The sequence below is a fragment of the Equus caballus genome, chromosome 6, assembly GCF_041296265.1.
Source record: "Equus caballus isolate H_3958 breed thoroughbred chromosome 6, TB-T2T, whole genome shotgun sequence".
Taxonomy (NCBI): Eukaryota; Metazoa; Chordata; class Mammalia; order Perissodactyla; family Equidae; genus Equus; species Equus caballus.
Genome location: NC_091689.1, coordinates 48,624,950 through 48,650,885, shown reverse-complemented (window position 1 = coordinate 48,650,885; position 25,936 = coordinate 48,624,950). Strand labels below are relative to the sequence as shown.

The window sequence follows — 25,936 nt, the reverse complement described above, 5'->3', positions numbered from 1 at the left end:
GATATAGGTCCGTGCCCAGGATCCAAACCTGTGAACCTGGGCCACTGGAGCAGAGTATGCTAAACTTAACCACTAGGCCACAGGCTGGCCCCAATATCTGCATCTTTTTTAAAGTATCTTTAATTCTTAAGAAATTGAGAAATTCTGCACAAAATCTCTGAAAGTTTCCTAATGTGTATTTAAAAAATCAATGCCCAGGATGAACCTTTAAGAGAGTCTAGTCATCACAAAGCACAATTAGCAATTGCAGGCTTAGAAAGTACTTTTTTTTTGGTGAGGAAGCTGGGCCTTGAGCTAACATCTGTTGCCAATCTTCCTCTTTTTTTGCTCGAGGAAGATTGTTGCTGAGCTAACATTAGAGCATTTCTTTCTCTATTTCCGTAAGTGAAATGCAGCCACAGCATGGCTTAATGAGCAGTGTGTATGTCTGTGCTCAGGATCTGAACCTGTGAACCCCAGGCCGCTGAAGTGGAGTGTGCAAACTTAAGCACTATGCCGCCAGGCCAGCCCCAGAAAGTACCTTTTGATATTGACATTTATTTGATATTGACATTATATTCACCTATATCCACCAGGTGCCTTATGTCAGTGAACAACACTGTGATTGCACTAATATTTCAATTGCAAAATATAAGAGTCATCTTGGACCCTCCTTCTCCTGCAACCTGCATGTTCAACCCATTACCCTTCTTAGTTTTCCATCTTTTTTTTCTTAATTGTTTATTTATCAAGAGAAACTATTTCTTAGCCCAAATATTCATGTTTTCATAATTCAATAACACAGATCAATGAGTGACAAACTTCTGTGCAACTCAACCCAAATAAATTCTTTACATTCCAAAATCACTTAGCACTCTGAAAGATAGGAGCCTTCCTCATCTCCTCAAAACCTTTCAAGGAATCATAATTTCTATAGAAATCTGCATATGCCTTCTTTTTTGGTTCAGCCACAGCCAACGTATAGAAAGCTATTGTATCCCCAATTGTGGGATACAATGAATGCTCCAACAATAAGAAATCGCAGACAGTTGGACAGAAGGCCACGCATCTGGGGTTTCCTTGAAGCACTGGAAGCCGTGGGAGCTATTCTCCTCAACACCAGTGTCCTTCTTGACTCAGTTTTACATCTTAATAACCCTTTTGATTCCATCTATTTCTGTCTATATCCACCACCTTAGCCAACTATAATCTGTCCTACAGTGGAGGGAAGGTAGAGTATGAGAGGGAGAGAGAAATTTCTAGACATCTCAGTTTTTTTTTTTTTTTTTGATTGACCAAGTAGACAGTGGAGTTATTTTACAGAATCAAGAATATTTACTTTTTTAAAATTGTGTTTAAATTGTTTGTGCCTATATGAGTATAGATGTTTCCTAGGGAATTGGATATAATTGTCTCAGGAGAGAGGCCTAGCTAAAGATGTAGATTTAGAAGATGTCAACATAAAGATGGGAGTGAAATATAGAGGTGTAGATGAGAATTCATAGTGAAAATACATATAATGAGTTGAGAAAAAGCCCACAGATACAACCCTGAGAATACCATCATTTAAGGGACGAGTGGAAGAAGAGGAAGCTCCAGGAGACCAAGAAAGAATAGTCAGTGTTGAGTGTACACTTTCTTTAGCCACCCAGCTGCCCTTCCCACAAGAAACCAATGTTATATATCATTGTTTTTGAAAAACATGAGTACATTCTTTTCGAGAGTTTTCATGAATAGATAAGCAAATATTGGGGCCAGCCCCATGACTGAGTGGTTAAGTTTGCACGCTGCACTTCAGCAGCCCAGGGTTTCGCTGGTTCAGATCCTGGGCGCAGACATGGCACCACTCATCAGGCCACGCTGAGGTGGCATCCCACATGCCACAACTAGAAGGACCCACTACTAGAATATACAACTATGTGCTGGGGGGCTTTGGGGAGAAGAAGAAAAAGACAGATTGGCAACAGATGTTAGCTCAGGTGACAATCTTTTAAAAAAAATTTTTTTTAACTATATAAGCAAATATCTGATATCTGTACTGCAATTAGCTACCATATTATGATAACAAATAGGCGACCTAAGAAGAGGCCTACATGACGGTGAACTGAGTCCTCCTGCCCACAGCTGTGTGAGTCAAGCAGACCCTCCAGCCCCAGTCCAGCCTTCAGATGAGCACAGCCTCTCTGAAGCCCTTCGTGTGACTGAAGCCACATGAGAGACCAGAGCAAGAACCACCCAGCTGAGCCACTTGCAAATTCCTGACACAGAAATTGTGAGATAATAAATGTGTCTTGACTATGCCACTAGGTTTTGGGGTAATTTGTTATACAGCCATAAACAACTAATATAATAGAAATAGAAGTTTCTAGCCTCAATTTTCCCTTTCTTTAAGGCATATATCCTCTTAATCTTTTCCCTTAAGCCATAATCATCAAAATTTTATAGATGAGTAAATTAAAGTCTAGACAAGTTAACGTACTTATTCAAGGTTACATTGTTTAAGTGACAGAGCTGAGAAGATTTTTAGGTTTTTTGAGGTATAAACAATGATCCTTTTACCCTCTCATGTTGCCTTTATTAATTCTTCTAAATAATTTAGTTTTTCGTAATTAAGCTACTACTGTAGACAGGCAGGTCCTATGTTAGTCACTAGCCTGGGCGCTGAGGAGAGAAAGACGAATGAGGCAGATCAAGTGGAGTTAGTGCAAAGGAGAACTGTGAGTTGACGGAATACTGGAGGGACAAGTTTGATGAGAGTGGTAGATGTGAGAAGGTTCAGATGCAAAACATCTGAACAGATGTTTTTTTATAGAAAGGAAAAGCGTCAGAATGAGTGTATTTTGGCAAGAGGAAAGTTTCAAGATTGAGAAAATTTATATGTACCTTAGAGATTAGTCAGGGGTCAATCCAGAGTTATCCTTCTTCTAGAAATATGGTGATCATAGGCATATAATTATTTAATATGTTACCTGTTTATTTAAATTTTTAGGTCCTTCCTATATTGTTCCATAACTTTATTGCATAGTTTTTAAACTTTATTAAACTTTATTGCATAGTTTTCTTTTGAGGAAGACTGGCCCTGAGCTAACATTCATGCCCATCTTCCTCCATTTTATATGTGGGACGCCTACCACAGCATGGCTTGCCAAGAGGTGTGATGTCCACACCCAAGATCCAAACCAGTGAACCCCGGCCCACGGAAGCAGAACGTGCACACTTAACCACTGTACCACCGGGCCGGCCCCTGCATAGTTCTTATATTGCTTAACATTCACATTTTTGTGACTTATCCACACCAACTCCCCAAATCACAAATTTAATATTCAAATTGGCGAAAACTGGGGCCGTCCCCAAGGCTGAGTGGTTAAGTTCACACACTCCGCTTCAGTGGCTCAGGATTTTGCCAGTTCAGATCATGGGCGTGGACCTAGCACCACTCATCAGGCCATGCTGAGGCGGCATCCCACATAGCTCAACTAGAAGGACCTACAAGTAGAATATACAACTATGCACTGGGGGGCTTTGAGGAGAAGAAAAAAAAAAGTGGAAGATTGGCAACAGATGTTAGCTCAGGGTCAATCTTTAACAAAAAGACAGGGGCTGCCCTGGTGGTGCAGCCATTAAGTGCGCACATTCTGCTTCCTCGGCCCGAGGGTTTGCCGGCTCAGATCCTGGGTGTGGACATGGCACCATTTGTCAAGCCATGCTGTGGTAGGCATCCCACATATAAAGTAGAGAAAGATGGGCCGCAGGACTGCTCTTTGGTTAGCAGAATCGGGTCAGAAGTGATGTCTGCCACTTCCAGTCCTCGATTCTAAAAACACTTACACTGCTTAATACTTTTTCTCTCCATCTCTGTCTCTCTCTCTTCTCCTGTGAGCTGGCTGAGTATAGAGAATTCAGTAGAGGACTCCAAGGCCATAGGAGATGGTGGAGTCACCAGACGGAAGGAAATTTGGGTCCCTGAATAAATGCACGGAGCAATGACATTCCCACTCAACTTACATTAGACTTCAATGAGAGCAAGAAATAACCTTTTTTTGTGTTTAGCCACTCAAATTTAGGGATGTCATTAATTATATCAATAAATCATCCTACAAGTTGTGACTAATAAATCATCTATTAAATCTTAAGATGTTCCGATTCAGAACCAAATAGAAATAGATGCTACTTTGTCCTCTGTCTCCCTTTTACGTCTTCTTAGCAATCAGCTCCATGTAATTATTTGTCCTGAACACACAGCAAAAGCCCCTATGGGTAAAACCCAAGATGGCCTCCAAAGATTCTCATCTCCTGGGATTCAGGTCCTTGTGTAGTCCCCTCCCAGACTGAACCACGGATGGCCGGTGTTGCCAATAGAATACTGCAGAAGAAACAGTGTATGATTCCAAGACTAAGTCACCAAAGACTTGGCAATTTCCACCTTGGTCTCTCTTAGACCACTTGCTTTGTAGGAAGCCGGCTGCCATGTCATGAGAACACTTAAGCAGCCTTGCAGAGAGGCCTACATTGTGAGAAACTGAGACCCCCACCAACCACTAGCATCCAGTTGGCAACCATGTGAATGTGCCACCCAGGAAGCACATTCTCTAGTCTCAGTCAAGCGTTAAGATGAACGCAGCCCTGGCTAATAGCTTGACTGCAACCTCATGAGACATCCTGAGCCACAAACACACTGATAAGTTGCTCCTGAATTCCTGACCCAGAGAAACTGTGGCATAATAAATATTTGTTGCTGTCTTAAGCCACAAAGTATCAAACTAATTTGTCATACAACAGTAGATAACTCAATCTGTGATACTGCTGTTTGTGAAAATTTCTAGATTCTCTTTTTTAATCTCTTTTCCGCCCCAGCTTTATTGAGACATAATTGACACATAGCATTGTGTAAGTTTAAGGTGTATAACAGAATGATTTGATATATGTATATATTGAGAAATGATTACCACAATAAGGTGAGTTAACATACTCATCACCTCACATAGTTACAGGTATTTTTGTGTGTGGTAAGAACATTTAAGATCTATTCTCTTAGCAAATATCAAGTATACAATTCAGTATTAACTATAATCACGATGCTGTACATTACATCCCAAGAACTTATTCATCTTAAAACCGAGTTTGTGCCCTTTGACCACTGTCACCCCTGCCACTGGCCAGGACTAATCTGCTTTCTGTTTCTCTGAGTTTGTTCTGTTTTAGATTCCACGTACAAGTGAGGTCATACAATATTTGTCTTTCTCTGACTTATTCCACTTAGCATAACGCCCTCAAGATTCATCCATGTTGTTGCAAATGGCAGGATTTTCTTTTTTTATAGCTATATAATATTCCATTGTGTGCATGTGTGTGTGTGTGTATCACATCCTCTTTATCCATTCATTTCTTGATGGACACTTGGGTTGTTTTCGTGTCTTGGTTATTGTAAATAATACTTCAGTGAACATGAGGGTGCAGACATCTCTTTGAGATAGTGATTTCATTTCCTTCAGATATATACCCAGGAGTAAGATTGCTGAATGATATGGTAGCCATATTTTTAATTTTCTGAGGGCTCTCCATACTATTTTCCATAGTGGCTGCACCAATTTACATTTCCACCAACAGCGCACAGGGTTGTCACTTCTCCATACCCTCGCCAACACTTACCTCTTGTCTTTTTAATGATAACAATTTCAACAGATGTGAGGTGATATCTCATTGTGGTTTTGATTTCCCCGACGATTATTCATGTTCAATAACTTTCATGTAGCTGTTGGCCATTTAAATATCTTCTTTGGAAAAATGTCTATACAGGTCATTTGCCCATTTTTAAGTTGGATTATTTGTTTTTTTACTGATGAATTGTATGAGTTCATTATATATTTTGGATATTCGTCCCCATGAGATATGTAGTTCGCAAATATTTTCTCCCATTCTGTAGGCTGCCTTTTCATTTTGTTGATTGTTTCCTTTGCTGTGCAAAACTTTTCTAATTTGATGTAGTCCCACTTCTTTATTTTTGCTTTCGTGGCTTGTGCTTCTGGTGTCCTATTTATAAAATCATCGCCAAGACTAATGTCAAGGAATTATATCCCTATGTTTTCTTCTACAAGCTTTATGGTTTCATGTTTTACATTTCTTTAATTCATTTTGAATTAATTCTAAAGGAGTGATATAGGGCAGGGGTCCTGTTTCATTCTTTGCACGTGAATATCAGTTTTACAAGCACCGTTTATTGAAGACACTATTTTCTTGGCTTCCTTGCCAATATTAGTTGACTGTATAAACATGAGTTTATTTCTGGGCTCTCCATTTTGCTCCATTGGTCTATGTGTCTATTTTTATGCCAGTACCATACTGGTTTGATTGCTGTAGCTTTGTAACATAGTTTGAAATCAGGAAGTGTGATGCCTCCAGCTCTGTTCTTCTTTCTCAGGACTGCTTTTGCTATTCAGGATCTTTAGTGTTTCCGTACAACATTTAGGATTGTTTATCCTATTTCTGTAAAACACGCCATTGGACTCTTGATAGGGATTGCCTTGAATCTATAGATGCTTTGGGTAGTGTGAATGTTTTAATAATATTAATTCTTCTGATCTATGAACATAGGATATCTTTCCATTTATTTGTGTCTTCTTCAGTTTCTTTCATCAATGGCTTATATTTTTCAGTGTACTGATATTTCACTTCCTTGGTTAAATTTATTCCTAAGTATTTTATTGTTTTTGATGTTTATTGTAAATGAGATTGTTTTCTTTATTTCTTTTTCAGGTACTTTGCAGTTAGTATATGGAAACGCAAACTGAAAATGTTTAGATTCTAGTGGCGCTCACTCCTTAGTGGGTTATCATTGCTTCTTCTTGAAACAGTGCATACAAGGGATCATTCTATTCATCTCCAAGTCACAGGAAGTTGCACCAACCCTGTAGCTAAAAGGATATGGGGCGGAATCATTTGGTAATGGCAATTTTGAAGAGTGAGTCTGAAAAACGTAAGCTGATTCTGACATCTTCTTGAAATCATTAAACAGGGAGGGAGACTCTGGAATAAAAAAGAAGTCAGGATAATATTTTTCTTAATACTATTATTACCACAAACATTTTAAAATATCAGTTGGGAGACCATTGAACTACTTTCAAGAGACTACAATGAGACCACCTACATTTCTTCAATAGGATGACACACACCGATATGGGCAAGGGGACTATCTGCAATCTGAACAGCCAGTATGTGCTGCAATGACAACAACGACAACAACAACAATAATAATAAACTCGAATTAATATGAGACTGATGCGCCACCCACTGTGCCAAGAGGGCTGCTAAAATCTAATTAATATGGAATCCACATATATCTTAGACCACTTTCTCCATTCCCTTCTCCCATTTATTTCCCAGAAAGATATTTTCTTGTTCTCACATTTTCTTAAGATGAGTCAAGTAGTTAAATAACTACATCTCAATATACATGACAAAGAGATGGTGAGGAGAGCACATGTCAAAATTATCAGGAAAGAAGTTTGAAGAAGGATTTTTTTTTTTTTGCATCAGAATCTTTATCCCTTAAAGTAACTTACTAGAATTATGCAGTGGAGTTCCAATGCATACAGCTTCATCCACAGAAGTGGGTATCTTGGCCAGTGAGCTTCTTTCCCAGGTGGGTAGTTGACAAAATTTCTCCAGCAGTGATCATATTCTAAGGAAACACAGCTCTTGGTTCATTCAACAAATACAATAGAAAGGTACTTAAAGAGAGCCCAACTTAAAAATATGCCGTATATAAAACCCTCTGGTCTACTTGCTGCTGGAGATGGGCTAGACTCCCTCAGAATCCCTAAAAAGAACAAAGCAGTTCATTGAAGATGGCCGAGAGGTCATAGTGGCCAGAATGGAGAAAGGAGTCATATACATCCTCCATGCCAAAAGCACTGCTGTCTGAAGGAAGCTGGTTTCTCTGCAGCTACACCAGCTGTTCAGAAAGCTCACTGGACCTGGTTTTGAAAATAAGAGTTAAAACCCTGGGAGGAGGAGTTGAGCCATGTGGAATACTCAAGTCTTTCTTATTAAAAAAAAAAAAAAAAAAACTGTTATCTGGTACCAAAGTGTAACCTACAGACCCTCAGTCACTGCCCTGTGACTTCTCTGTATGACATCACGAGGATGGCAAGTCCTGTTTATCTAGAGCTAGGAGTTGGTGGTTTGGCTAGTGCCGAACCCATGCATAGATTGGTTTACTAAATAAAAACCTTGTTAGGTATGTCCTCCAGAGAAAGATGAACAGTGGAGAGATTTTGGTCTGGTGCTTTTTAAGAGATGGCAATTAAGAGCATAAGCACCAGAGAAGAAAGGAGTCATATTTTTGATACATTCCTTGTTTTGAGTTTCAGACCTAGCTCTTTCTCATATTACTTTGGACTTTCACTTCTGAAACTTCCAGTCTGGATAATCAATCTGCTGGCCTAGCAACTACTCCCACCATAGTGTCTCACAAACACTTACGCTTCTTTCTTTCTTATTTTTACCTGAGGTTCTCATAATCTGGATAGTCACACCACTGTTGATGAGGTCCCTGAGTCCTTGACGGTTTAGTCGGTCCATGTGCTGAAAAAGCCGTGCTACATAAATAACTAGCGTCACATTAGGGTGTTGACTCAAAAATTCCCTAATAGCCTTGGAGCATTCCCAACAGGGACTCCAGGACAAGAACCAGACGATGGAACAGCTGATGGACGGGCGCAAGTGTCTTTCTGAAGTGAATTTTTCTATAAAATTGATTTCAACATGCTTGGTGGTGTTTTTGCCTGAGTATCGCCAGATGTTATGGCTCATGCCCCACTTGATTTCATAGAGCAGACAGGCCTCTTTCCGGAGTTCTCTGGGGTCAAAGAAGGCTTCAAATTCCCAGGGCTGGATTCTTCTCCTGAAACATAAAAAGCACCCCCATGTTGTCACGCAATCTTTAGAGGGAACTTATGAGTCATTTCATGCTCCCCCTTCTATCAAGCAGATCCAAAACATGACATCTCAGGAAACTTTTTTTTTCTATGCTGTGTCTCAGAATCATCTGAGGACATCCCTTTGGATTATCAGTGTTCCTCATAAACACTGAAGAGCTTTTTCTCCACTCCTGTTGTTTGGTTCCACACTCTCTATACCATGGCTTGTAGTCTTGAATTCAGGTATAAATGTGTCCTTGTTTCTCTTTTAAAGGTTTCTAATCTTTCGGTCTCACACTTGGAGGGGCCGTGTTCCAATTGTTAATCTTCACTCATCTTCACTGGTTTCTAACTAGATTTTCTCAGGTGTAGAAGCCTCAAATTGCCAACCAGATTCTCTTGCCAAGTCTGGGAAGAGCGTAATTTAGCCTCAGGATTCTTTATAAATTCTGTATACCAATTTCTCATAGCAAAGAAATTCGAATTGCTCTCAATGGCATGTTTAAATTTAACACTCTCTGTGTATCAAAGCTGTGACTCAGGGGAACTCAGGCTTGTGCTGACGACTCTTCTTTGCAATATGGTTGAGTCAGAAGCTTAATACCTCCTCATATTTCCCACTCACCCCTAAAGCATCATATTCATTTGTCACATAGATCAGTCCTTCCACCTATCATGAGAGGCTATATTTTCTGACGAAAGTCTTCTTGTTATAATGATATGTATGGAAAACAGGCATACAGTATAAAACAGGAAGATGAAATCAAAGTGACAAGTGAGTACCCTGGACCCAATGGCTATAGACACATTTGATCTAAAGAGAGCAGAGCAATATTAAGACAATAACAGAACAAAGCTGGAAGATAATTTATTTACACAGAAACTAAAAGACATAGGAGCAAAGACATAGAAAGCAATAATCACAGAGAATGAGTTTGGAAGAGGCAAAAAGAAAACCTGGTAAAAGGGGAAAGGAACAATAAGGAAAGCTATAGACCTCCAGCTCTGAAATACCCATTTCTTCTTGGTTGAATTAAATGCGAACTATGATAGTATTCTTCTTACCTCAAGGTGGCATCTGCAGCCAAAGGACCTGTTGACCAAGAGATGCTCATGTCAAATAACGCCCATATACAAGTTGAGCTGCTAAGAAAAAAGTCTCTATTCTTCTAAACCTTAAAAGCATATCAGAAAATGGAATTAAAGATTTTCTCCTGTATTAATTGAATTGGACCAGCTCATTGAATCAAGAAAAGCAAAGTTTTAAGGGCTTTGCTGAAATTTGCCTAGTCCCAAACCAGGTAATCCTCCTTAAGGCTCCAACAAGAATGATTAAGTGGGGGCTGGCCCTGTGGCCAAGTGGTTAAGCTCGCACACTCTGCTTTGGCAGCTCAGGGTTCCACTGGTTCGGATCCTGGGCACAGACATGGCGCCGCTCATCAAGCCATGCTGAGGTGGCGTCCCGCATAGCACAACCAGGGGCTCTCACAACTAGAATATACAACTATGTACTAGGGGGCTTTGGGGAGAAGAAGAAGAAGAAAAAAAAAAAGATTGGCAACAGATATTAGCTCAGGTGCCAATCTTTAAAAAAAAAAAAAAAGACTGATTAAGCACAATGGGAAAATCATTCCTTAGAGACTCCTAGATATAATTTCTTTCTTTCTTTCTTTCTTTCTTTTCTTTTTTTTTTGAGGAAGATTAGCCCTGAGCTAACATCCGCTGCCAATCCTCCTCTTTTTGCTGAGGAAAACTGGCCCTGAGCTAACATCCATGCCCATCTTCCTCTACTTAATGTGTGAGATGCCTGCCACAGCATGGCTTGACAAGCGGTGCATAGTTCTGCACCCGGGATTCAAACCAGCGAACCCTGGGCCTCTTAAGTGGAACATGCAAACTTAACCACTGTGCCACCGGGCCATCCCACCAGGTGTAATATCTATGTGCCCCACAGCATCCTATACTTCCTTCATTATAGCAATTATCATGCTATGATTGCCTATTTACATGCCTATAATAACACTGACTTGTAGATTATGCAGGATATGGATTATGTACATCTTGTTATAAACCCCTGCACTGCCTGAAAGGTGTTGGTTAGTAGCAGATATTTATTGAATAAATGACTGAATAAACTTTACTACTATCCACTACAGAATAGCTAAATGTATATATATAATAACAATACTGTGCAGAGAAACTGGATCCCTCATACATTGCTGGGAGGAATGTAAATTGGTACAGTCACTCTGGGAAACAGTTTAGCAATTTCTTAGGAAAAAAATTTAAAATGCGACTACCATATACAGCCCAGCAATTGCACTCCTGAGCATTTATCTTGGAGACAGGAAAACTTAGGTTCGCGCAAAAGCCTTTACATAAATGTTCGTATCAGCTTTGTTTGTGATACGTAAAAACTGGAATCAGCCCGGATGTCCTTCAATAGGTGAATGGTAAACACTCTGTGGTACATCTATACTGTGGAATACTACTCAGCAATCAAAAGGAACAGACGACTGATGCATGCAACAACTTGGATGACTCTCCAGGGAATTATGCTGAGTGAGAACAAAGCCAATCTCAAAAGTCTGTGTACTGTATGATTCCACTTATATAACGTATTGAAATGACAAAATTTTAGAAATGAGGACAGATCAGTGGTTGTCAAGGGTTAGGGACAGGGGTGGGGCAGGATGGAGGAAGGTTTGGCTATAAAAGGGCAGTAAAAGCTATCTGAACTGTTGGAACTGTTCAGATCTGACTGTGGTGTTGGATACACAAACCTATACAGGTGACAAAGTTGCATAAAACTAAATACACACACACACACAAATGAGTACAAGTAAAACAGGAAATCTGGATGAAATTGATGGATTGGGTCAATGTTAATATCTTGGTTGTGATACTATTCTACAGTTTTACAAAATGTAACCATTGAGGAGAACTGAGCAAGGTGATAAGGAATCTCTCTATCGTATTTCTTAAAACTGCATGTTTTAGGGGCCGGCCCTATGGCTGAGTGGTTAAGTTCACGCACTCCGCTTCAGCAGCCCAAGGTTTTGCTGGTTTGGATGCTGGGCACAGACGTGGCACTGCTTGTCAGGCCACACTGAGGCAGCATCCCTCATGCCACAACCAGAAGGACCCACAACTAAAAATATACAACTATGTTCTGAGGGTTTTGGGAAGAAAAAGGGAAAATAAAACCTCTTAAAAAAACTGCATGTTTTAAAGTATGATTATCTCTATTAAAATTACAATATAATGTAAAGGTCTTTGGTAGTATGGAGAGAAGATAGGATACCATTGGCTTAATATACATATGTTTTTGAAACCACAAGTCAAGAGGAAGCAGAGGGGCCGGCCAGTGGCAGAGTGGTTAAGTTCGCACACTCCGCTTCGCTGGCCCAGGGTTTCTCTGGTTTGGATCCTGGGGGCGGACATGGCACCACTCATCAGCCCATGCTGAGGCGGCAGCCCACATGCTACAACTAGAAGGGCCCACAACTGAAAATACACAACTATGTACTGGGGGGCTTTGGAGAGAAAAAGCAGAAAAAAAAGAGGAAGGAGAAAAGATATCTGCATAAGTGATAAGAGTAAAGAAAAATCATTTGCAAAGAATGTATGGAAATATATTAATGAACCAGCAAAAGAGAACTAGGCTTCAACTGGAGCGCAGTGGTTGCTGAAGGCATTGACAGCAAAATGCTGCTGCATAGAGGATCTCAATGGTGGCAAAAGTCTCCCATTGACTCAAGTAGGAGGACTCGACTGGAAGTAGGAGAGAAAGAAGCATCACTACCCTTAGGGAAAGAACTGAACTGTAGGATCAGCAGCAGAATTGGGAGCTGGGAAGTAAAAGTTGTTGTGGGTATGGCTGTCGCCTGAGTTGCCAAGGTTTCAGCAAATGAGGATAATCCTTATCCCTCCTTCAGCTACTCCCTGCAATAGCCAAGAGCCCTGGTTGGTCCCTGTGCCCCACAATTTGCTATCACATGGAGCATAACACCAAGAACAGCCAAGAAGAGAGCACCAGGGACCAGCAAGCAAGCCACCCCTGGAACGTGGCAAACTATATTCTGTATGGGGCGGAAGGGGAGGTTCACTTAGTTATTTCCAACAATTGTTAATTGAGTCTGCTAAATTGGCACTCTTCTAAGTACAAGAACAGGGAAAAAAGCAAGACTTTATCTTCATGTTCATAGAGCTTGTATTCTAAAGGGGGAGAGAGGGGGTCGCCCCGTGGTGAAGTGGTTGAGTTTGTGCGCTCCGCTGTGGCGGCCCAGGGTTTCACCGGTTCGGATCCTGGGTGCGGACATAGCACCACTCATCAAGCCATGCTGAGGTGGGTCCCACATGCCACAACTAGAAGGACCCACAACTAAAAATATACAACTATGTACCGGGGGGCTGTGGGGAGAAAAAGGAAAAAAAGGGGGGAAGATTGGCAACAGTTTTTAGCTCAGGTGCCAATCTTTTTTTTTCAATTAATTAATTAACTTTTTTGAGGAAGATTAGCCCTGAGCTAACTGCTGCCAGTCCTCCTCTTTTTGCTGAGGAAGACTGGCCCTGAGCTAACATCCGTGCCCATCTTCCTCTACTTTATATGTGGAACACCTACCACAGCATGGCTTTTGCCAAGCGATGCCATGTCTGTACCTGGGATCTGAACCGGTAAACCCCAGGCCACCAAGAAGTGGAACATGCGAACTTAACTGCTGCGCCACCGGGCCAGCCCCTTAGGTTCCAATCTTTAAAAAAATAAATAAATAAAGGGGGAGAGAGACAATAAGTAAACAAACACACATGTAAAGTCAGTAGTGACAAGTGCTATGGAAAGTGTCGTAAGGGACAGAAGGTGATCGCGGAAGGAGGCTACCTTGGAGGGGTTGGTCAGGCAAGGCTTTTTGAAGAGGGATATTTAGGGGCTGGCCTGGTGGCGCAGCAGTTAAGTGTGCACGTTCCTTGACTTGATGAGCAGTACGTAGGTCCGCATCCGGGATCCGAACCGGCAAACCCTGGATGGCAGCATCCCATGTATAAAATAGAGGAAGATGGGCATGGATGTTAGCTGAGGGTTAATCTTCCTCAAAAAAAAAAAGAAATCAAGTGTTGGAAATCCCATCCCCTGCAGCAACCAGGGAAGATTGGCTCTTACTACTGGCAACACTTACCCAAACAGACATTGCCACAAAACTATTATTATATCTCCTATCTATTCTCCTAAGGGCCCTTCTGCCGTTCCTAAAAGTCATTTGTTTCTCCATAAGTGCCTTTTCTCTTCTCCCTTTCCCCTATTAAGAAATCATTGGTTTTCCCATAAGTATGCTTCTCCCTCTACACTTCTCCTACTAAGATGGTATAAAAGCCCCAAATTCTAATTGTCTCCTTGAGTCGCTTTTTTTTTTTTTTTTTTTTTTGAGGAAGATTAGCTCTGAGCTAACATCTATGCTAATCCTCCTCTATTTTGTGTGTGGGATGCCTCCAGAGCATGGCAGACGAGCAGAGTAGGTCCGCCCCCAGCATCCAAAGTCACGAACCCCAAGCCACTGAAGTGGAGTGTTCAGAACTCTAACCACTCGGCCAGGGGGCCAGCCCCTTCCTTGAGTCACTTTTTTGTGAACTCCTGTATGTAATTTTGTCTTTTCTCTTGCTAATCTGTCTTTTGTCAGTTTAATTCACAGGCCCCCAAAAGCAGAATCTAAGAGAACAGAAGAAAAGTTTTTCCTCCTGAGCAGTGTGTGTGTGTGTGACATCTGTACATTTGTCCTAGATGGTAGAGGGATGGCAGGGAGTGGAGCTGTGTGTGGTGCAGCTTCCTGTAGATGGAAAATGGCTCTAGCTGGGGTGAGAGACTAAGAACAGAGATTAGCCAGATAGCCAGGAAAGAGGACAGAGTCAGCAAACACTATCCTAAGTGTGGCCTGAAGAATAAACCTGTCACCCTTAAAAGAAGGAATAGGAAACTTGAGCACTGAGATGGAAGAGGAAGGGGATAGCTGACACCTTGGGATGGGCACTGCTCAGACTGTAATCCAAATTGGGGCCCTTGAACCAGCTGGTCCACTCAGAGGGGAACTTACCTATAAAAGAAGGTCATATTGATGATGAGAGGACAGTTCCTCTGCAGGAGGTGAAGCAGCAGTGAGAACTTTAGAAAGAGATTGAGATATATTCTCAGTATCTGCCCCTAGGATTCAAGGCCACATGAGTTGGGACGATTTTGTAAGTGAGCAAAAGTGAGGCCATCTTGTGATGCTAAATGGCCCTGGCCCCTTCTCTGTGTGACTGCTCACTGCTCTGTACATACTCTAGAAAATTCACATGCTCTCCTGATTTATGGCCTCCACTTACGTATGTACTCCCTTATGGCTTGATAGATTGAAACTTTGCTCTACGAGTTTCTCTCCAGGAACAGGCTGACCACAGGCAGGAAACACACCTACAAGGTATCCACCACAGCTGACAGAAGAATGGAACAATAAAAGACCCTGGAGTCCATCGTGCCTGAAGGAAACCCCCTCCTTACTGCTCATTTTCCCTAGATAACTACCTCAAGATTCTGTAATTTTTGAAGATGGTTTGTTTGAGGCATTATTCTGCCATCTTCCCAATTATGCTGGCTAATCTAATTAAAGCTTCCTTTCTGGATCCCTAACTTGTTGTGACTGAGTGGCCCAGACTGCGGCAAGCAGAGGGAGCCCATTGCCTGTTATCAGTTTGAGGGATGAAAACACACCACCTTCATCACCACTCTTATTCAATACAGTGCTGGAGGTTTTGGCCAGAGCAATTAGGCAACAGAAAGGAATAAAAGGAATCCAAACAGGGAGTGAAGAAGTGAAATTCTCACTGTTTGCAGACAATGTGATCTTATACATAGAAAACCCTAAAGACTCCATTAGAAAACTAATAGAAATAATTAACAACTACAGTAAATTTGCAGGGTACAAAATCAACTTACAAAAAACAGTTGCCTTTCTATACTCTAATAATGAACTTACAGAAAGAGAACTCAAGAATACAATTCCATTTACAATTGCAAAAAACGAATAAAATATCTAGGAATAAATTTAACCAAGGAGGTGCAGGACTTATACAAGGAAAACTATAAGACATTATTGAAAGAAATAGATGGTGACATAAAGAGGTGGAAAGAGATTCCATGCACATGTATTGGAAGAATAAACATAGTTAAAAGGTCCTTACTACCCAAAGCAATCTACAGATTCAGTGCAATCCCAATCAGAATCCCAATGACATTCTTCACGGAAATAGAACAAAGAATCCCAAAATTCATAAGGGGCAACCAAAGACCCCGAATTGTTAAAACAATCCCGAGGAAAAAGAACAAAACTGGAGGCATCAAAATCCTTGACTTCAAAATGTACTACAAAGCCATAGTGATCAAAACAGCATGGTACTGGTACAAAAACAGACACACAGATCAATGGAACAGAACTGAAAGCCCAGAAATAAAACCACACATCTATGGACAGCTAATCTTCGACAAAGGTGCCAAGAACATACAATGGAGAAAAGACAGTCTCTTCAATAAATGGTGTTGGGAAAACTGGACAGCCACATGCAAAAGAATGAAAGTAGACCATTATCTCATGCCATACACAAAAATAAACTCAAAATGGATCAAAGACTTGAAGATAAGTCCTAAAACCATAAAACTTCTGGAAGATAATATAGGTAGTACACTCTTTTTTTTAAAATTAAATTAAATTAAATTAAATTTTTTTTGAGGAAGATTAGCCCTGAGCTAACTTCTGCCAAATTCTCCTCTTTTTGCTGAGGAAGACTGGCCCTGAGCTAATATCCATGCCCATCTTCCTCTACTTTATACGTGGGACACCTACCACAGCATGGTGTGCCAAGCGGTGCCATGTCTGTACCCAAGATCCGAACAGGCGAACCTCGGCCTGCTGAGAAGTAGAACATGCGCACTTAACTGCTGCACCACCGGGCCAGCCCCGGTAGTACACTCTTTGACATCGAACTTAAGAGGATCTTTTCGAATACCATGTCCTCTCAGACAAAGGAAACAAAAGAAGAAATAAACAAGTGGGACTTCATCAGACTGAAGAGCTTCTGCAAGGCAAAAGAAACTAGGATCAAAACAAAAAGACAACCCACCAATTGGGAGAAAATATTTGCAAATCATACATCCGACAAGGGGTTAATTTCTATAATATGAAAGGAACTCACACAACTGCACAACAAAAAAACAAACAGCCTGCTCAAAAAATGAGCAGAGGATATGAACAGACATTTTTCCAAAGAAAACACACAGATGGCCAATAAACACATGAAAAGATGCTCAACATCGCTAATCATCAAGGAAATGCAAATCGAAACTACACTAAGATACCACCTAACATGGGTTAAAATGGCTATAATCACTAAGACTAAAAATAGCAAATGTTGGAGAGGGTGTGGAGAAAAGGGAACCCTCATACACTGCTGGTGGGAATGCAAACTGGTGCAGCCACTATGGAAAACAGTATGGAGGTTCCTCAAAAAACTGAAAATAGAAATACCGTATGACCCAGCCATCCCACTACTGGGTATCTACCCAAACAACTTGAAGTCAATAATCCAAAGTAACATATGCACCACTATGTTCATTGCAGCACTATTCACAATAGCCAAGACATGGAAGCAACCCAAGTGCCCATCGACTGATGATTGGATAAAGAAGAAGTGGTATATATACATAATGGAATACTACTCAGCCATAAAAAAAGACAAAATCATCCCATTTGCAACAATATGGAAGGACCTAGAGGGAATTATGCTAAGCGAAATAAACCAGACTGAGAAAGACAGATGATTTCAGTCATATGTGGAATGTAAGCAAACACACAGACAAAGAAAACAGTTTAGTGGTTGCCAGGGGACAGGGGGTGGGGGTGGGCACAGGGAGTGAAGGGGAGCACTTATGTGGTGACAGTCAAGAAATAATGTACAACTGAAATTTCACAATGATGTAAACTATTATGAACTCAATAAAAAAAGGGAAAAAAAGAACTGTTAAAAAGATTTACTACAGAGAGAATTATTTTGAGCAAAGAAAGATATATTAAGATGGGAGAAGGAGTGGTAAAAAAAAGAAAGAAATGTGCGGCTAAAACTAAAGAAACAACTATTGTATTTTTAAAATGACTGTGTCTGGCAGTAAAAATTACTATAATAGTACGTGAAACAGGATGCAAATTGTAATAAAACTGTCTGAGGTTCTCGTATTGTTTGGGAGAAATACGTCAAAATTGATTGGATTTATGCTTTTTTTTTTTTTTTGAGGAAGATTAGCCCTGAGCTAACATCTGCTGCCAATCCTCCTCTTTTTGCTGAAGAAGACTGGCCCTGTGCTCACATCCGTGCCCACCTTCCTCTACTTTATATATAGGACGCCTACCACAGCACAGCATGCCAAGCGGAGGCATGTCCACAGCTGGGATCCAAACCGGCGACCCCCAGGCCACTGAAGTGGAATGTGTGCACTTACCCGCTGTGCCACCAGCCAGCACTGGATTTACACTTTAATTAAGATTTAAGTATGCGTTGTAAGGGTATGCACCAAAATAATAGAAAAAAAATAGTGTGCTATTTCTGAACCAAAAAAGGAGAAAAAGGAAAATAAAATAACAAAACAAGACAGAAACTTGATAAATCAAAAAGAAGACAAGAAAGGAGAAGAAAAAAGGAAAAGAAAAAGAATAAATCAAAACAGAATAATAATATCATCATCTAAAATTTAAAACCAGGTAATTCTCGCTGCTCTGTAGAAAATGATTTTGGAGAGAGGGAGCATGGAAGTGGAGTCAGCCATGCAGGATTGTGGCTGTGGCCATGGAAGCATTGAGAAGTGGTCAGCTTTGGGATCTATTTTGGAAATAAAGCTATAGGACTTGCTGATGCTCAGATACTGTTCTTGAGACTACTTTTTACTACTTTTGACAATGTCTGTTTTTTTTAAAGTAGGTAAGATCATTTCTTTTATGATTCTCTTCCTTAAGAGGCCTTGAACTGGTCTGTTGTCTATAAGTCCATGGCCCTTGATAGGAAAAGTTTCCCTGCTCTGCTGGAAGATGGTCACTAACTCTTTGTTGCACCACTCAGGACGATTTGGAGCTTGCTTCAAGTCCTTAAATCTTTCCCATCCCATTTGCAGACTCGTCTCCTTTACCCCTTTGGAGTCACTTACATTGCAGTCTTAAGCTACTGCACGCTCATTCAGTGTTAGAAGCTGTAAAGAAGCTGTGACAGGAAAGGTAGTGGAATGAGCTGGATAACAGCTACTAATTTGTATATTATTTGTACTAGGATAAAAAATCCCACCTGTGGCTGAGAGTAGAGCCACCTTTGAAAGAACAGACGAGGTTAACTGGTAGGAGAAACATAGCAAGAGGGTATCATGTTGGTTTTACAATAACGAGAGAAGCTTTGGAAATGGGTAGGGAGCATTGTCACAACACACAGCAAAAGAGATCTACCTGGACAAGAGTAATCATAATAATAGAAGTAGTTTAAATGATAGCATTGCCGAACATCTGCTGGTGCCAGATGCTGTGTATGAGATTTCTAACCCTTCCAACAATGCTGAAAGGGAGATTTTGTGCCCATTTTACAGACAAGGAAGCTGAAGCTCAGAGATCATCTTGTCCAAGGCTGTCTAATTCAGGTCCGGATTTATCTGACTCAGAAGCCAATACGCTTTGCATTATAGCATCTTTTATAGGTTCACAGGTGGCTGAGTTTAGATGGTGAAATAGACAACAGAAAAGACACAGATTTGGACAGCGATGTGAGAGATAAGACAGAGGAAACAGCCCTTAGATCTTCAAATTAGAATGCTGGCTAAGAGGACGGGCCTATCACTAAGTGGTGAGAAGAGAGACAGGCTGGCATCCAGCTTCTATGTACTGGAGGAGTTCAACAAATTTCTCATGTATTTCAACTTATTTAAACTAATTACTATACCCCTAACTTCTAGCGGTATGCTGAAAAAAATAGAAGATAATCATTTGATAGCCTCTTTTATTTTGTGTCAAATGAAAAACAACAAGGAAACAAGGTGCTTTTTCAAAGTTTATTTCAGATAAACCCAACTACGGTCATTATGGTGTTCAGTTGTTACAGGTGTAAGGATATACTGGATAAATCACCATATAAGAAAAGTTTGCCCTTTTTGGCAGCTTGATATATTTCCTTTTAAGAAGCAATAAGAATTATATAACTTCTTTCCTTTTTTTTTTTTTTTTAAACTGTTTAGAAGTTCAGAGGAAAATACAATGCTCAATTATAGTATTTATATTAGCTTGGTGTTTATTTTTTTGTAAGTCACTTCAAATCTGTTTTGGAAAAATTAAAGTTCAGATAAAAGCAAAAAAAAAAAAAAAAAAGGAAAAGAAAAGACCACCTTGAGAGGAAAGTCCAGGAAAATCACCCAGATAGTTCAACTAAATAATATCTTTAGTCTTTCCACGAACATGCCACTCACCAGAGAATTGTAATAGAGGGAAAATATAACGGAGACAAAAAATGTTACTTAAAACCCAAGAGTGCTATCTGTATTATCTCCCAGCACATTCTGCCCACACTTTTGCAATCATCTTTTAGCTGATTGTGCTTCCAGTCTTTTCTGCTTCCAGTCCAAAAGACATCAGATGTCAGGTAAATATTAAAGTGCTATGTTAGTATCTCTATGCTATTCACAAATTCTCCAGAGATTCTCCTGCCAACAAGGTCAGCTTCAATTTCCTCAGCCTGATAGCACTTCAATTTTGCTTTCTCATTTATTTCCATAAACTTTTCTCTAGCCTAACTAGTTTACTCATCATATTCCAAGCACAATCTCTGTCAATTCTCTCAAACTCTTTGTGTCAGTCAACCTGGAATCTCCTCCCCGTCTTTGCCAATCCAAATTCTACCCTTCTTTTCGGATCCGACTCAAATCCCGCCTCATCTGTGAACCATTTCCTTCCACAGCCTGACATGTTCCAGCTCCCCCGTGAGCTTTTCCAACATTAGGTAACTGAATCTTCACTTATCGATGAACATGCCCTGTGCTACCATTCCTGTGACTGTCTTAAATGATTCTTTAACAGTTGTATTTTTTACCTAATTTTTTATTATGGTGAAACAGGCATTGATTTACTGTCATTTGATCAAAATCATTTGTGGACATGAATAGTTAAAAATAATAATAAACCTTATTTAAGAATAATATTACTATATCAATAAATAGGAAAGTTGGACGTTGCCCAAGGACACAAGCACAAGTAGGACACACACAGAGTTTTTGCACTTTCCAAGAATATGAAACATGCCTGCCTCCCCCACCCCCAGTTCATTTTACCTTTGTCAGAAGCCATGGCGCTCTGTCACTGGACTTTTTCCCCTGGAGCTATATATTGTGCTGATTGCTCCTGCCAGCAACATGCCTGAACACTGTTTCTTCAGGTGTGACCACTGCCACCTGCTTGGGCAGATGACTCATTCCTGACGGGGCAGTCACTGGGTATCTAGACTGTACAAACAGGTAGCAGATTATGAGGGAAATTGGTGTAGGGATTTGCATCAATGGTTGATAAGAAAGCTTATGATGCAAATAGCATAAATCCTCTAGAGTAGATTACCGAGGATATCCGAATTCCAAAGTTCTTCCCTAGTAACATCTGAATTTAGTAACCTATCCCTTCACTTTTAATTAAAGTTAAGGCACCACTGATTCATCATTCTTTATTGGAGAGGAGAGAGAAAGAGCAAAGGGAAGAGAGAATTAACCTGTTTCTATAACCTGAGGTTTTCATGTTACCTGGTGAAGACACCGTGGCCTTGCCCTTTAACTATTATTCACTTATTTCTGACTTCCTCTTATTTCGCTCTTTGCCCCAAATTCTGTTGGAAAGGGGAGGGGCACTGTTAAATAGAAAATCAGAAGGACTTTGGCCTCTGAGTCAGATAATGAGTGTACAAGTCCTGAGTGATCTCTCTCCCTCCGTGAAGCTAACATTAGGTGTATGGTCAGGTCCACTTCTGCTTTTTTACCCTCCTTGGAAAAATGAATGCTATCCTCCCGATTGCCATTGCCCCCTATGGCCTCACCCCTCCGGGTTTCAGCACACACTCCCAGAATTGAAGTCACTCTGAAGACCTAAGGCTTCATCGAGTTCTCAAATCTAGAGCCCCCGAACTTTGAATCTCAAGTCCCATGAACCTTAGACCCGAGCCCTAAATAGAAGACTTTAATTAATTATGAAAATCATCTGGAGACTCCACAAGACGAAGCGGTTGTCTGGGGTGACAGGTGAGAGTGTTATAGAAGGGGCCGAAGTCCCACGTCATGAACGAAGATCCTTCAGAAACCAAGAGTTTCAAAGTTAGGCATGTGTGGGAAGTAGAATCATGGCCCCTCAAAGATATCCTGGAATCTCTGTTACCTTAAAATGGCACAAAGGACTTTGCAGCTGTGAGTAAGGGAAGGATTTTGAGGTAGCGAGATTATCCTGGATCATCTGGGTGGTCCCCGTGTTATCACAAGGGTCCTTATACAAGGGATGCAGAAGGGTCAGTCACAGAAGGACACGTGAAGATGGAAGCAGAGACCTGAGTGATGTGATTACTGTTTGGAAGGGGGCCACGATTCAAGGAATGTGAGCAGCCTCTTCGAAGCTGGAAAAGGGGAGGAAATGGATGCTCCCCAGAGTGTCCTGGAGAAATGCTGTCCTGATGACACCTTGACTTTAGCCCAGGGAGACCCTATTTTGTATTTCTGACCGCCAGAGCTGTAGGAATTTATGTTGAGGGGCTGGCCCCATGGTGGAGTGCTTAAGTTCTCGAGCTCTGCTTCAGTGGCCCAGGCTTTCAGCGGTTCGGATCCTGGGCAGGGACGTGGCACCGCTCATCAGGCCATGCTGAGGTGGCATCCCACATGCCACAACTGGAAGGACCCACAACTAAAATGCACAACTATGTACCGGGGGGCTTTGAGGAGACAAAGGAAAAATTTTTTTTTAATCTAAAAAAAAAAGCCTGAAAGAATTTACGTTGATTTACACCTCTTAGTTTGTGGTAATTTGTTACAGCAGCAATAGGAAACGGATACAGTAAGACACGCTCACAGCAGGCACAGATGCAATAATCAGAGTGGCAAGTAATTAGAGTTTGTTTCTCCTAGAATTCCTATTGAGCACTTGACTCATCTGTTTTGTTTTAGAAAACAGAGAATTACCAGATATGATAGACGATCATGACATTAATTATTTGTAAGAGAGGTCAAAGATAATCAACTATAAAATATAACTATTCAGTTTAGGTCAGTGTCCTGTTCCTGGAAACTTACAGATTTTGAAAAATACGCGCATATACTTATGTAATCACTCCACAATTGAGACATTTAAGATTCTCATCTCCCAGAAAAGTTCTCTGTATCTATTTGTAGTCAATCCTCCTACACCCAGTCCGGGCAACCGTGATATTTCAGTCACTATAGATTAGTTTGGACTGTTCTATAGTTTCATACAAATGGGATCATACAAGGTGTAAACTTTTATTTTGTGGATACAATTCCTTTGTCATATCTGTATATATATTTTCCTCAGTCTCTGGCTTGCCTTTTCATTTCTTTAATGGTGTCTTTTGAAGAATAGAAGTTCTGAATTTTAATGGAATTTGATTTATCAATTTGATTTTTTATGGTCAGTGATTTTGGATCCTTTTTTTTTTGAGGAAGATTAGCCCTGGGCTAACATCCATCTCCAATCCTCCTCTTTTTTTTGCTGAGGAAGACTGGCCCTGAGCTAACATCCCTGCTCATCTTCCTCTACTCTATATGTGGGATGCCTGCCACAGCATGGCTTGATAAGCAGTGCTTAGGTCCACACCAGGGATTCAAACCAGCGAACTGTGGGGTGCCAAAGCAGAGCATGCGAACTTAACCACTGTGCCACAGGTCTGGCCCTGATTTTGGGTCTTGTCTATAAAATTATTACCTTTTCAAAGAACATGAAGATGTTCTCCTATATTTTCTTCTAGTACTCAAGTTTTAGTTTTAGCCTTTACCTTAGGTCTATAATCCATTTTTTGAGTTAATTTTTCTTTATGGTGTGATGTAATGGTCAGGGTTGATTTTTGTCCATATGAATATTTTATTAGTCAGCTAGGGCTGCCCTAATAAAATGCCTCGGACTGGGTGGTTTAAGCAATAAACATTTATTTTCTCACAGTTCTGGAAGCTAGAAGTCCAACATCAAGGTTCTAATCAATCTGGTTCTGCTGAGAACGCTCTTCCTAGCCTGTAGACACTACGTTTTTGCTATGTCCTCACATGGCCTTCCATGGTGTGCACACCCTCAGGGACTGGAGAGCTTTCTCAAGTGTCTTCTCACAAGGACCCTGATCCTATCAGGTCAGGGCCCCACTTTTATGAGCTCATTTAACCTTAATACTTCCTTAGAAGCTCCCATTTCCAAATACAGCCACACTGCCGGTGAGGGCTTCACAGATGAATTTTGAAGGACACAAACATTCAGTCCATAACGGATATCTATATCCTTTCCTCCTATATGGACATCTGGGTTTCATAGCACCATTTGTTGAAGAGATCATACTTTTCCCATTGAATTATCTTGGCACCTTTATTGGAATCAATGATATTTATGTGAAATTGTTTCTGAAATCTCTCTTTCATTCCATTGATCTATATGTCTATCATTATGATTATATCACCCTGTTACAATTATTGCAGATTTATAATGTCTTAAAATCAGGTAGTATAAATTCTGATTTTCCCAATTTTTCAAAATTGCTTTGGCTATATAAGCTTTAATTTGTCAATTCCTACAAATACGCCTCTGGGATTTTGATTGGCATTGTGTTGAATTTATAGATCAACTTGAATAGAATTGAACCATTGAAAGACTGGGTATTTCAAATCACAAACATGGTTTATTTTTTCAGTTATATAGGTATTAATTTCACTCAATAATGTTTTGCAATATTCAGTGTATATCTCCTACAGTTTATTAAATTTATCTCTTAATATTTAACGTTTTTAATTTGATTGTAAGTGGTGTTGGTTTTTTTTTTTAAAGATTGACACCTGAGGGGCTGGCCTCGTGGCTGAATGGTTAAGTTCACACACTCCGCTTTGGAAGCCCAGGGTTTCACTGGTTTGAATCCTGGGTGTGGACGTGGCACCGCTCATCAGGCCATGCTGAGGTGGCATCCCACATGCCACAACTAGAAGGACCCACAGCTAAAAATACACAACTATGTACCCGGGGACTTTGGGGAGAAAAAGGAAAAATAAAATCTTTAAAAAAAAGATTGACACCTGAGCTAACATCTGTTGCCAATCTTTTTAACTTTTTTCTCCTTCTCCCCAAAGGCCCCAGTACATAGTTGTATATTCTAGTTGTAGGTCCTTCTGGCTGTGCTATGTGGGACGCCGCCTCAGCATGGCTTGATGAGTGCTGCTAGGTCCACACCCAGGATCTAAACCAGCAAAACCCTGGGCCGCCAAGTGGAGTAGGTGGACTCAACTGCTGGGCTGCGGGGCTGGCCCGAGGTGATGCTGGTTTTTAAATTTTATTTTATTTTATTTATTTATTTTTTTTTTTAAAGATTTTATTTTTTCCTTTTTCTCCCCAAAGCCCCCCGGTACATAGTTGTGTATTCTTCGTTGTGGGTTCTTCTAGTTGTGGCATGTGGGACGCTGCCTCAGCGTGGTCTGATGAGCAGTGCCATGTCCGCGCCCAGGATTCGAACTAACGAAACACTGGGCCGCCTGCAGTGGAGCGCGCGAACTTAACCACTCGGCCACGGGGCCAGCCCCTGGTTTTTAAATTTTATTTTCTGACTCTTCACTGATAATATAAAGAAACAGAATTGATTTTTGTATCTTGACCTTGTAACCAACACGTGAACTGGTAAATTCACTTATTTCTAATAGATTTTTTTGTAGATTCCTTAGGATTTTCCAGGCACATAATCATGTTGTCTGCAAATAAAGACACTTCACT

The 25,936-nt window shown here is 40.7% G+C and overlaps 1 protein-coding gene across 3 annotated transcripts; it reads right to left on the bottom strand.

Annotated features, from left to right (window-relative positions):
* Nucleotides 1-4,808: 4,808 nt before the first annotated feature.
* APOBEC1 (apolipoprotein B mRNA editing enzyme catalytic subunit 1) lies at nt 4,809-21,764 on the bottom strand. Of its 3 annotated transcripts, XM_070269844.1 has the most exons (6): nt 21,730-21,764; nt 21,271-21,441; nt 9,963-9,990; nt 8,484-8,881; nt 7,539-7,657; nt 4,809-7,002 (listed from the first exon to the last, which is right to left on the bottom strand). In XM_070269844.1, the coding sequence occupies exons 2-6, from the start codon at nt 21,284-21,286 to the stop codon at nt 6,853-6,855; spliced, it is 711 nt and encodes a 236-aa protein (XP_070125945.1). In that variant the 5' UTR covers nt 21,287-21,441; nt 21,730-21,764; the 3' UTR covers nt 4,809-6,852. The 3 variants fall into 3 exon arrangements, with proteins under 3 accessions (XP_070125945.1, XP_070125946.1, XP_014596027.2); XM_070269845.1 differs by having other exon boundaries at nt 21,271-21,734; XM_014740541.3 differs by lacking the exons at nt 9,963-9,990; nt 21,730-21,764 and having other exon boundaries at nt 6,676-7,002; nt 21,271-21,405.
* Nucleotides 21,765-25,936: the final 4,172 nt, after the last annotated feature.

Excerpts from the sequence above, each read along its gene's own strand:
- APOBEC1 (XM_070269844.1), bottom strand. Across the intron at positions 8,882-9,962 it reads GCTGCAGATGCCACCTTGAG|GAGAAGAATCCAGCCCTGGG; the intron begins GTAAGAAGAATA and ends TTTATGTTTCAG. Across the intron at positions 7,658-8,483 it reads CCAGATTATGAGAACCTCAG|AATATGATCACTGCTGGAGA; the intron begins GTAAAAATAAGA and ends GTGTTTCCTTAG.